This window comes from Procambarus clarkii, chromosome 56, assembly GCF_040958095.1.
Source record: "Procambarus clarkii isolate CNS0578487 chromosome 56, FALCON_Pclarkii_2.0, whole genome shotgun sequence".
NCBI lineage: Eukaryota > Metazoa > Arthropoda > Malacostraca > Decapoda > Cambaridae > Procambarus > Procambarus clarkii.
In genome coordinates this window covers 14,928,122-14,940,944 of record NC_091205.1, presented here as the reverse complement: position 1 = coordinate 14,940,944, position 12,823 = coordinate 14,928,122, and the positions used below count along the sequence as shown (strand labels likewise).

Genomic DNA, 12,823 nt, shown 5'->3' with positions numbered 1-12,823 from the left:
AATGTCAATATTTCTTCTTATTCAGTTGTGGGTTGGATATCCACCATACAGTATTAAAACAAGCCTTTATTTTCAGATATTTCGCTCGGTATAAGCCTAGAAACTGCACTTTATGTTAATTTTAACATCAAGCGCAGTGTCTGTAAATAAGTGATTATCACTGAAAGACACATTACTCAACTTAATACATAGGTGTAAGAGATATTATTATACTGTAAAAACAATGTTATTAAAGGTATTGACAAATTAATGAAGTTACTGTCAATAATGTTAACTCTTGACAACGATAAGTCCATTATACCGAATGATTAACCCTTTCACATTTTTGCCCCCTCACCAATTTTGGACTATGACCATACCAGCGTCATTTGAGCAAATGGCGACTGTAGGCATCACAAAAATGTTAAAAGTATAAAACCCTACAGCTAAAAAAATAAATAAAACAAAAAAAAATTAATAAAGAATGAGCAAACATACATTCTGTAATGAAGAAGTTAAGCAAAGTAAGGGCAGTGGTGTGGCCGCTGAACATGTAATCCCCACAGGTGCGAACCCCCTTGATGCTCAGTCCCCCTCCCTGCCAGATTATCCACGCATGTTCCAGTTGTGTCAGTAGATCACTTGGGTCCTGTATTTGGATTATAAACATATTGGTAGGTTCAGCATACATGAATTATCACATGAAAAACTAATAAACTCGTTTATACTGCATACTATTCACATTCTCTTAATTTTACTTTCAAATAATTTTCCATGTCTACCAGACTAAGCACCCGTGAATGAGAAAGTAACCCTGAATCCAGTAAGAAAGCAGAAGGTAGACGGAATGGCCTCTCAATTAAAAATGAACTGCAACAAAGTTTTGCACATTGCAGAAAAATAATGCAAGGGAGCACACCACACCACACCCATATCCATCCAAGTCCAAGAGTCCAAGACCTCTGCCATGGCCAGTAAGAAAAAGAAAGAGGCCTCATAGTCAAGGGAAGAAATTTATTAAGCCATAAGCTATCCCTGCCAAAACTGGAGAAAGATGGAAAAGTCTGTGGCTAAAAATAAACCAAAAACATACAGAGCTATGTCAGTTCCACCAGAGCATGACCACAGGTAAATCAAACTGAGTACACCTCTACTCACAGAAGACAGTGGCTAGACAGCGCACCAGGAAGCTTGCAAAAGTACTAATTGAAAGTCTTTAAATTGCTAATTTAGTGATTGAAATAGATTACAATTTATTAGGAATGTGCTTTTTGCAATTATCCCAGGTTGGACTGGGTGTTCTGCAGTGTTTTCCTAACAGCAATATGAGGCGACAGATACAGTGTGAAAATAATCCCACTGCACTGGTGAAAAACCAGTACAGTAGGAATATTTTCACACTGTATCTTCCGGCTTGTATTGCTGTTAGGAAAACACTGCAGAATACCCAGTCCAACCTGGGATTTTGAAGTGCTCGGACTTATTATAAACTTGACCTTGGGACCCGGAGATTCTTGCCTTACTGAAAACCAAGTAGCATAGCTCATAAAAATATATTATTGAATACAACTATTCAATTAAATATCTTTTATTGGAGTCAGGAATGTAATTTCAAAAATGGATACGAGACCTTATCTACATATATTAATGAAATTGGACTCCCCTGAAATAAATAAAAATAAATGTGGGGGAAGTCAAAATAACACAAAATAATGGATATAAGTTGTTAACAAATAAGATTGTTGACTTGTAGAACAAATTAACATAATAGATATGCAGTCACCTGATTGTTTCAAGCATAGATTACACATATACGAGTAAGTTTTGTTAGATATAAATAGGAGCTGCCGTATGCGGCCTCCTCCACAAAGGCCATAAGGCAGCTCCAATAGGCCTTCTCTAGTTGCCCTTATTCTTATGCTACAGTATTATGCTTTGAAAAAAATACAAATTATAGATTGAATTGCTAATTTGACAGTTTCTGTACACCAGCTAGGTGGGTCCTTATGTTACCTTAGAAAAAAAAGGGTTTAGGGGTTGGCCATGGGGAAGATCAGAGAGGAGGCCCAAAAATATCAATAATAGAATGTTTCTGATAAATATCTATCATACTGCAGGCTTAAATTAAGATTTTACCTGGTAAAATTTGAATAATATTGGAAGTACAGTAACTGGGTATGATTGGTATCTACAGAACTTTAATACTGCTTACAACTTGTTTTTGAAGGTTTTCAGAGAAGGATGCTATGAAAAAGCCACTGAATTATTTAAAACAAAAGAATGGTTGGTTTTCATTTGAGATCAGAGGCAGTTTCATTCTTTAACCATGTAGCTATGTTCAATAAACCCTTGAACTATATGTTTAACACATCTCTAACCCTGTCCATGGAGGACAGAAGAAAATGTATATATGCTGGTTAGCATTGTAAATGTGTGGCCACATTTGTGGTAGAATATAATAATAATAACCATGTAGCTAGCTATCTTTGAAAAATAGTGTGTAGGGAGCTTAGTTGTGGAAAAACTTGATGAGGAGATTGAAAACTCCGTACTGTATAATCAGATTCTCCTTGTCAATAAACATTGCATGAGATGTTTCAATTAAGATTTTGTTAAATACATACAGCCAGTGTATAATAAAAATAGTGAGCATAATGAAACTAACAAAGAGCTGGCTAAGGTCAATTCAATTTACCTTTTTGTTACTTCCTAGCTTCATGTTTACCTTTCTCTTCCTACCCACAACACATTCACAGTTAACAGCCCAAAGACTATCTGCAAATTGTCTAATAAAATCAATTTTGTTTTGGCCGAAGAATACTTCAGAGGAAGTCACTCCACAAATTATAAATATAATGAACTGCTATAAAAAAAGAAAAGAAAAGAAAAAAAAAAGTCCAGTCCCAATTAGTACAGCTAATTCAGAGTTGATTGTAATAAGCAACAAATTTTAATCACTTACAGAGAATATATATGAACTAAATTGTTACCAAATGCTATGCATCACAACAATTTTCCCATTCACAACAAATATCCTCGAGATCTTGGAAATTACTGCCATTGTCAGATAACAGATGATTGAATCAAATTAACTTGCACAAATGCCAGACATGATTTCATTAATGAAAAATATGATCGTTTAAGGCATTTAAAAAAAATTAAAAAGAAAAAGAAAATAAAGATCAAGGCACCGAAATAGTTTGAGAACTGAGCAGATCAGGAAAACATCAAAGCAAACTACCACTTACCCACTCCTCCTCAGCTTGGATGCTGGTTTCCCCACTTCTACTTCTCGTTATTTAAATACTGTGCATTTCAATATAACCCCACAAACATCCACACCTCCCAACTGCATTATGGTATTAACGTCACACAACACAGGCTTTCCACATCTTTCGTACAATTCACTTCTGGACATACCACTTATCAATTAATACTATTCATATCTTTCAAAGAAGTTAATTTGAACAATTTACTTGCACTAGCTCTTTCATATCCACACACCATTCAAATTGTCATAATTTCCCTCAAGGTTACAACTATCTTTTCCCATGAGTAACTATACTGTATCTTACTTTATGCAACCCTTGAACAGAACTGGTTCTAAATACCTCATTTCCTGGTTATTATTCAGTACTTCAAAATCCATTCTTATCTTTTTAGTCATTAAATATTGTTTTTGCATTACAAAAAGCACATCTCCTGTGTCAGGTGAATACAACGGGTTCACCATAGCCCATGCTGCTTGGAACTTTTTGTTCCGAGTAGCTGAATCTAAAAACAACAACATTTCAAAAATGCAACACAAACTAGATTTTGAGTGAGCTGAGCTTAGTGGGCTGATCTTGCTTAGTCACCACAAGGCAGTTCACACCCAGAGTTGCAACAGCTTATACTCCAATGCTTCTATTGCTGGCTTTGCAATTGAATTAGCATCAAATTATTACTTTTCTCTTGAATAAAATATAGACAATTATAATAAACTGGAAACATGAACGACAACTGACCCTGGGTTCACACTCAAGATGAGAGCCAGGCACCGAGAGGCTCGTGATGAACATGGTAGCACAACGTAGCAAAAACACCGACCCAGAGAGTGCACAAAATCGTCTGATTGCTATAGACCTGTAACAGAGGTAGTGACATTAAACATTCATGCTATGCCTTATCAACTGATCGACTAAAACCTTCAAGAATGAAATCAGATTTAGTAAAGACAAAATTGAGACAAAGATGAAATGTCTTCTATAACCTTGATACTATTCCTTTAATCACTTTGATAGGCTTGAAGGTAATTTCCAAACTGATCATGTCTCAGAGAAGCAGCAACTTCAAATATGAATAATGAAACAAATAGATACCCCACTTAATATTATAATTAAAACATACAAAATCTTATGGATATCATGACAATTTTGCATTTAAGTCTTCCAGTCCTTACAATCCTATGCCATAAACATGTTTACGGTGCACCAGCTACCTTACCACAATGATTCGGGGTTTAATAAAAATCCCACATCAAGACAGGGCAGTAGTCATTACGAAAATAATAACATTCCTAACATTTGAATGCACTACAAAAGCATCAAATTATTCCTAGAGACTTCTTACTCAACTCAACAGCAAAAGAATGTGACTTCAAAAAAAAACAAGAAATGATAATTTTCTCACCTGTGCTTGTGGAAGAAAAGGATTACTAGCCAAGTAGTAGTTAATAAAATGATGGTTATCTCACACAGCTGGAAGGCCCATGGAATGTGTGGGACATTGTCCAGGAAGATGTCTGGAAGAGGAGGATGTCTCTCCTGCAAAATGAAATGATAACTACATAGTGTGCTTTGTAGTTATCATTTATAACAACAACAACAACAGTAGTACTGTATAATAATAATAATATTCCAGCAGCAGAAACCATGGCAATAATCCGGGCTAGTCCCTGAAACTGCTGATGTAGAAATGATGACATTATACTGAATACACTTTTCTAAAAAACATTCATTATATTTCTGAATGTGTAATCTGATGAATACATATTATCTAATATTAATATTGTGAATATGTCTCAATACAAATTTCATGCAAGAAGTAATTTCTAATTTCAGGTTAGAAGTAATTCACATATGTACTAAACAAATTACTTTAAAAGTTCATTTTGAAAATAATTATATTAAGGAAAAGGAAGATCAACACTAAATTACGAATAAAAAGTAAGAATAAAGCTGATAATAGTCGACAAGAGTTATCCCTATCTTTATGTACATACATGATGTCACGCTCAACAGCAGCAGTGTGGAAAAATCCACAAAAAAAAAAAAAAAAAAAAAAAAAAAAAAAAAAAAAAAATGCGGACATCTTCTCCAAGCATTCTCCAGAGGTATAAATCAATAGAATTGCATGAGCAGCATACATTCAGCTGTCAACATCAGGACTACATTTAGGAATCTAGACAAGAATGCATTTAAAAAGCTATACACTGCACATGTACAACCGACACTAGTGTGTGCAATACTTATTAGTATCTTATCCCTCATCTCAAAAGCATAAAGAACGAGAAAGTATAAATTTGCTATACGATTGGTCCCAGAACTGAGGGGGATTGATGTATGATGGAGGTAACTAAATTTAATGGTGCAGGCGAGGAGTCACAATAACGTGGCTGAAATATGTTGACCAAACCACATACTAGAAAGTGAAGGGACGACAACGTTTCGGTCCGTCTTGGACCATTCTCAAGTCGAATGTGACATTCGACTCATTCTCACATTCGACTAACATAAATTTAACGGTAATGGGAGGAAAAAGACATAGCAGAAATTATAAATTGGATATAAAATATTTGGGGAAATTTATGAAATTGACAAAAGACAGTGTTTAGGTTGAACAGAAGTAGAGTATGACTAAAAGGACAGGCATGGAAGCTAGTGATATGGATAACCCACAGGAATGTGAAGAAATACTTCACATTCCTGAGCAATATGCAAGTGGAATGAATTTGAATGGGAAATAGTAGCAGCGCCCTCTTTCCATAGCCCAACCACTTGGGCTGGACGATAGAGCGACGGTCTCCCTTCATGCAGATCAGCATTCAATCCCTGACAGTCCAAGTGGTTGGGCACCTTTTCTTTTCCCTGTCTCATCCCAAATCCTTATCCTGATCCCCTCCAAGTGCATACATAATCATAATGGCTTGGTGCTTTCTTTTGATAATTCCCTTTGCTCTTTCCATAGTTTTAAAAACAGATAAGACAGGGAGGGGGGAAAGGGGGGGGGGGGAGGAAGAGGTCATTAGTCATTACATTAGACAACTGACAGTTGGGGTAAGGAGGCCAAGGAATCAAAGTTTAACCCTGCAAACTCTGTTAGATTAGTACAAATCCATATACTCCAAGAGAATATGTTACACATACATACAGCACTCTATTAACCTTCCCACAATAGATAGAATGGTGCCACAGCTAAACCTAAAATTGGACAAATTAAACACCGAATCGTATGATTAGAATAAATTTTGTAAAATCTGATTCACCACTAAGTTACCAGAATGAATGCATTACTGGGAAGGTAATGCAGTTCTGTTAATTCACCCAAGGTAGTTTATCTTGAACTAATATTAACAGCCATCCATATGTACTGTAGAGTATATTGATATTTATGTTCGGTACATACAAATATTTTCTATACAGTACACATGACTTGTTACATATTATATGACATAAATCAACGCGATTCAATTTCTTTACCCTTACCCTGTCAGGAACACGATCATGAACAAAGACCATGACAATAGCTGTGATCCATGTAACGAGGAACATGTACAGGCACGAGATGATAGTTTTCATGTACTCTGGCCGGAGCTGAGTTGCCACACCACTAGGCCGCCGCAAGCCGCCAAATTTTTGCTGATCTGGAAGATCTGAGGCTTGAGAATCTGACGAGTAGGTTCTGAAAGTGGAGATCCTACTTTTATAAGAAACCAATAATGATAAAAAAAAGCCATTCACTGGTGAAAATAGAATCAATTCTTTTGTGATTACTGAATGCCTTGTATCTAACATATCATAAATATTAAACAAAAGTGTAGCTACCTAAGTGTGATTACAGGATGAAAGCTAGGCTCAAGGTATTCCATCTTCCTTATAATCTTTGTCATAAGAGTGAAACTACTCATGGTTTTGGCATCCAGCTCCACATTAAATTGCTCCAACCATTCACAATTTGGGTTGCATAAAAAAAAACTTCGAACAGTCTTTCCGCATATATAGCCTCTGTTCTTGAAGTTGGAGGCTTCAAGAATTCCGCTTGTCAGCTTTGTAAATTCCTGTCATCATCTTGTATGTGGTGATCATATTGTCTCGTTTCTTTCCATTTACTAGCTCTGAGAAATTTAAGTCTTTTCTTATAGCTTGTTTATCTTTTTAGGTTCAGGAGCCATTTAATAGCATGTCTTTACACCTTTTCTAATTTAAAAATACAGTACTGTATATAAGACAATACACAACTGCTGCAAATTTTAAATTGTCACTATTGTGAAAATGTTTTGAGCATTTCTCAATCAATGATTTTAAAATACTTCTGAAATTGACACTTCCTTCTTCCCATGTAACTCAACATCCAAACACATTCACATACAGTATCTCAAAATCTCTTCATGAAAATCGTTTATTCAGATAATAAACAATACTTGTGCTGGTCGTCTCATGTGACTTCACTAGTGACATTCCGACACTTCAATATTTAATCATCACCGCCACTCATTTTTATCAGTCAAGAAATTTTTCAGCCATTTTAGTAGTCAGCGTGTCACCCCTCTACATGGTCTTACTTGCAAAACATCGTATGTGAGAGACAATCCATCGCGCTTTTTCCTGTCCAAATATACGTAGTCAATTCAACCATCCAGTCCAGGATTGATCAGTCCAGCAACCAGGAGGCCTGGTCCACAACCGGGCCGCGGGGACGCTAAGCCCCCGAAGCACCAGGAGGCCTGGTCGACAACCGGGCCGCGGGGACGCTAAGCCCCCGAAGCACCTCAAGGTATCCTGTAAGATCTCTATGGCTCCATCATAATCTAAATAAAAGTGTTACACTGGACCTTGTAATTCATTATTATCATTGCTTTCAAAGATATTCTATCCATTTGGTTTTAATTGCTTTCTCAAATAATCTGGCTACCACACTTAACAACTATACTGGTCTACAGTTTAGTGGGTCGTCTTTGTTATCACTTTCATTGACAACATGTGCTATACAGGTATTTGCTTTTTTCCCTATGTCTGTAAAGATCCTTGTTTGAAACTATGTCTGAAAAATAATTTATGGTGGAATACTAAGGTTGAGTGTGCATTTTCTCGGAACTCAGTGAAACTCCATCTGGCTCACCTGCTTAGTCTCTGCCTTACTCCTTGAACAGTTTTTTACACTGTTCCAAGATACTTCTAGGTGAACAAATCCACAAGGGCTGTGACGAGGATTCGAACGTACGTTCAAGATCATCCCAGACGCTGCCTTTATCGACTGAGCTACGACACTGTCAATAGAGTTGAAACTGAAGTTCTACTGAGCTTACTGGATCCTCCAGCCTCTCCGAGACACAAACCAGGGTTTTACACAACTCCCCATGCACTCAAGCTATGTCAATAGGCCACGGGAGACATCTCCCGTCACGCAGGGTGCAGTCGCACCTCCACAGATCTCCAGTATCATCTATTGATACTGGAAATGGCTCAAAAGGGCCACCACTTATGGGCTATTCATGCCCAAGCCACCTTTTGGGTGGCTTAATCTTCTCTCTCTCTCTCTAATCATCACACACCATCTGGTCACCACTTTGCCCGGGAGACATCTCCCGTCACGCAGGGTGCAGTCGCGCCTCCACAGATCTCCAGTATCTTGATACTGGTAATGGCTCAAAAGGGCCACCACTTACGGGCTATTCATGCCCGTGCCACCTCTTGGGTGGCTTAATCTTCATCAATCAATCATCATCAGTCAATAGGCCGTTCTCCCTCTTCGCCCGTACTTCATTACACAAGTAAGGGCGAAGAGGGAGAACGGCCTATTGACATAGCCCGAGTGCATGGGGTAGTTGCGTAAAACCCTGGTTTGTGTCTCAGAGAGGCTGCAGGATCCAGTAAGCTCAGTAGAACTTCGGTTTCAACTCTTTTGACAGTGTCGTAGCTCAGTCGATAAAGACAGCGTCTGGGATGATCTCGGACGTAGGTCTGAATCCTCTTCACGGCCCTTGTGGATTTGTTCATTTGATGCATCACGCTATTGCGATTTCTGTGTGTAATACTTCTAGGTGTTCTAAGTTTTGTTAACAATTATGCAATATTTGGTTCTGTGAAAGCATTGTTTTGCAATCATACAGTACTTTGAAACTGTAGCATAGTGGTCTACCTCCCTGACTTACAACTGAGGGACTTGAGTTCAATCCCCAGGCAGGACAGAAACAGGTGGGCAAGTTTCCTTTTAGCCATAGGCAATATCAAGGAAAAGGTCATTAGTTGGCCTAATGCAATGTTGATAAGTATAGGCTTCCTGTCCCTGCATTCCCTGACAAAAGGAATTACTTTGAGTTACACAAATTTCCCGGTTATTCCTAATAATCTGTTTCCCATTCTAAGTCTGGATTTTATCCATCAAATGCTATTTACTATAACTGAACTGTGTTGTGTTGGGAGGGGTAGAGGCAAGCAATGTACAGCTGGTGGTCTACTGATGTGGTTGGGATTCAGAGGTGTTGCTATCGTCACATGGTACAATGCGATTCTGCTTGAATAGAATCTGCTCTTATAGATCCCTTGAATCCCTATGTCTATGGCAGAAGACGTAGGCCATTCGGGCCAGGATGTCCAATAAACAGAAGAAAATGGTAAAATCTTAGTCAAGCAGGGTGGAGGGGAATGTTAGAGAAAGAAGGTAGATGGGATGGCATCAAGGGTGCTTGGCTGGGAAGGCAGCGAATGAGCTGGCAGATGTGGGGCCGACTGCTGGAATGACTGGAGGAAAAATGGGAGAGGGGTTGGGGGGGTATTTTAAGTTTTAAAAGGAACATTAGTTTTATCGTCACACAAAACCATTAGTTTAGGGATAACGAAGGGGAAAAAAGTTGCTATGGGAAACATTGCTCAATTTCATTAGGAGCCATGGTTATATTTTCACACTAAAGCCTTTTATATTTCAGATAAATATGCTGAGGTGTTAAAATATTGAATGGAAACGTGTCAAAAGAGGTTTGAAAATATAAATGCATGAACACGACAAGCCATTATGTCTCCCTATGAGGGAGCCAGTCGGCCGAGCGGACAGCACGCTGGACTTGTGATCCTGTGGTCCCCGGGTTCGATCCCGGGTGCCGGCGAGAAACAATGGGCAGAGTTTCTTTCACACTATGCCCCTGTTACCTAGCAGTAAAATAGGTACCTGTGTGTTAGTCAGCTGTCACGGGCTGCTTCCTGGGGGTGGAGGCCTGATCAAGGACCAGGCCGCGGGGACACTAAAGCCCCGAAATCATCTCAAGATAACCTCAAGATAACCGCCTTTACAAGTTATAATATAAAACTTAAGCAAATGTAATTAGTTAATAGTCAATTTTAAGAGCTCACCTGTTTCTGGTTTGAGAAGAAATATTTGATACATGAGGCAATGTTGGTTGAAGATTGAGGTGATGGTTGGAGAATACTGGAGAACTCGCAGTCTTATTATGAGAACTGTCTGGAGAACTTAGAGAGTCCAAGGGAACATGTGCACGTTGTAATCTTCTTATGGCAGAATATAATCTCTTCAAATCTCCAAGGATCTTAAGAAAAACATTTATAATCAACTTAAGAAAATAACCCACACATCTAGAATATAAACAAAACTTCTGACTTGAAGGTTTTCAATAAAATTTTATATTGAAGTATTGGCTGCTCAAAGTAAAGTTGGTAAAACATTGGGTCTAACTTTAACAATGTGCTCACTTTCCTCTACTCATACTGCAAGTAATTATCAAAAGAAAGCACCAGGCAAGGAAGACTACACAAGCACCATTGCTCTTTCAGCAAGACACCCAATTTAGAACCTATTCAAAACTACTTACATCTACACAATAAGGCTCAAAACATGATCAATGAACTCTCCACTAATAATGACAGTTAAAAGAAACATATTACATATTCACTCACTGTGATCTTCAGATCTTCCTTGAGATCCTTCTCAGTGAGAAGTAAAAGCACTTCTCCATTTATTTTATGGTGTGAAAATGCTGCTTTATACTGTGCAAAGCCTTGTTCTTCGAGCCAGATCCCAACATCAACAATGGTCCAAAAATCTGGGTTGCTACTAATCATCTTGGTTACCTTCATGAGAAGCTTCTTATATCTCACTTTTCTGCATGGTGCAAAAAAAAAAAAAAAAAAAAACGAAATTAAAAGCTCCTTAATCCTGCCATACAGTACCTATTTTACATAAAAATTATATGATAGCATTCAGTTTAATGGAAAATAACATTAAAAAATATCATGGAACTACTATGACACTTGACAAACACAACCTTCCTTAACCCAAGATAACCCTCCCACAGCAGTGCTTCCATATTGGTACCACCTTTCTCCTGGTCAATATTTTTTATAATAATTATATATCTCCTATTATCTTTTACATTTATAGTGGAACATTTAACAACAAAAATGCATGGGAAAATGCATTTCTAAGAAAATATGGTCCCAATAATGTGATATCAAACCACAAACATTCGTAAGAGAATACCATTCTTGTATTTTTTTGTGGGGATGGGTTCTATTATTTTTCTAATATTTTTATGAAGTATTTATTTCCATATACTGAATATTTTTATTTATTTATTTATTTATATATATATATATATACAAAAGTTCTTACATTCTTATAACGCCAATAGTACTCAAGAGCATTTTGTGCAGGTCCTTAATCGTAATCTTTTCCCAGGAATACGACCCACCAAATCGTTTAACAATCAGGTGTAAACTGCTGGGTGAACAGAGGCTACAGTTAAGGATTGACACCCGGTCAATCCTCCCCAGCCAAGATTCCAACCCAGACCAAAGTATTCGCGAAGCATCAGGGCAATTGTTTTACCACCGTGCCAAAAAATTAGAAAATGCATGCTGGGCCGACCCGTAGAACAGCAGCAGTAGAGGAACAAGGGGGAGGGGAAGGGACTTGCACACCAAATACCTATGTGCTGTGAGACCAAAGGACATTTAATACGGAATGAGAGACCATTAGCAGAACATTCATTAGCTTGGAGCCCAAACATCAGCTAGGAATCAAATGGAAAAAGAAACTATTAACACATCAACTAGTCATGCACAGATCAAGGTCAGCACAATTTTTTTTTTTTATGAAAAAACTTTTTCCAAAAAAAAAATTGATAATTTAAGGATCACAGAGGTGAATAAATATTATGCACTGCCAGAAAATAAGGCGACTCATGACATGTCTGGAGGAGGTAGTCCCACAACCTCAGAGAAGGTATCACGTGACATATAAGGAAAAACAACTTGATCACAGGGAAAGCAACACTGGCCAAAGTCGGAATAAAATGAAATGCTAGCACACACACAATGCAGATAACAAACATGTTGACCAGTCGCCTGCATAGCATAAACATAATCATGAATCATAAATTTCAATAAATGTAGCAATGTTCCAAGGAAAGTCGGCACCACTTAGTTGAATAGCAAGAAGTAAATGATGGGTTCAATAGACTTGCAAGTGCCATCTGGTAGTAGATAGGCACACCTCAGCAAGAGCATTTATCCCACAATAATGATAATTTGTCTTGTTTATCCTAGTGGTACCTAAGTTTTTTCAATTAGTC

General features: G+C 37.7%; 1 protein-coding gene across 3 annotated transcripts in view; it reads right to left on the bottom strand.

Moving 5' to 3' along the window:
- The window catches only part of LOC138349675 (sphingomyelin synthase-related protein 1-like), a 45,980-nt gene that overhangs the window by 3,833 nt on the left and 29,324 nt on the right, over positions 1-12,823 (bottom strand). For all 3 annotated transcript variants that reach the window (XM_069305741.1, XM_069305742.1, XM_069305743.1), the window contains 6 exons: positions 11,148-11,352; positions 10,587-10,780; positions 6,726-6,921; positions 4,651-4,784; positions 3,987-4,104; positions 478-628 (listed from right to left, as the gene is read on the bottom strand). In XM_069305741.1, the coding sequence (XP_069161842.1) occupies positions 478-628; positions 3,987-4,104; positions 4,651-4,784; positions 6,726-6,921; positions 10,587-10,780; positions 11,148-11,352 (998 nt within the window). The remainder of the gene's footprint in view (positions 1-477; positions 629-3,986; positions 4,105-4,650; positions 4,785-6,725; positions 6,922-10,586; positions 10,781-11,147; positions 11,353-12,823) is intronic.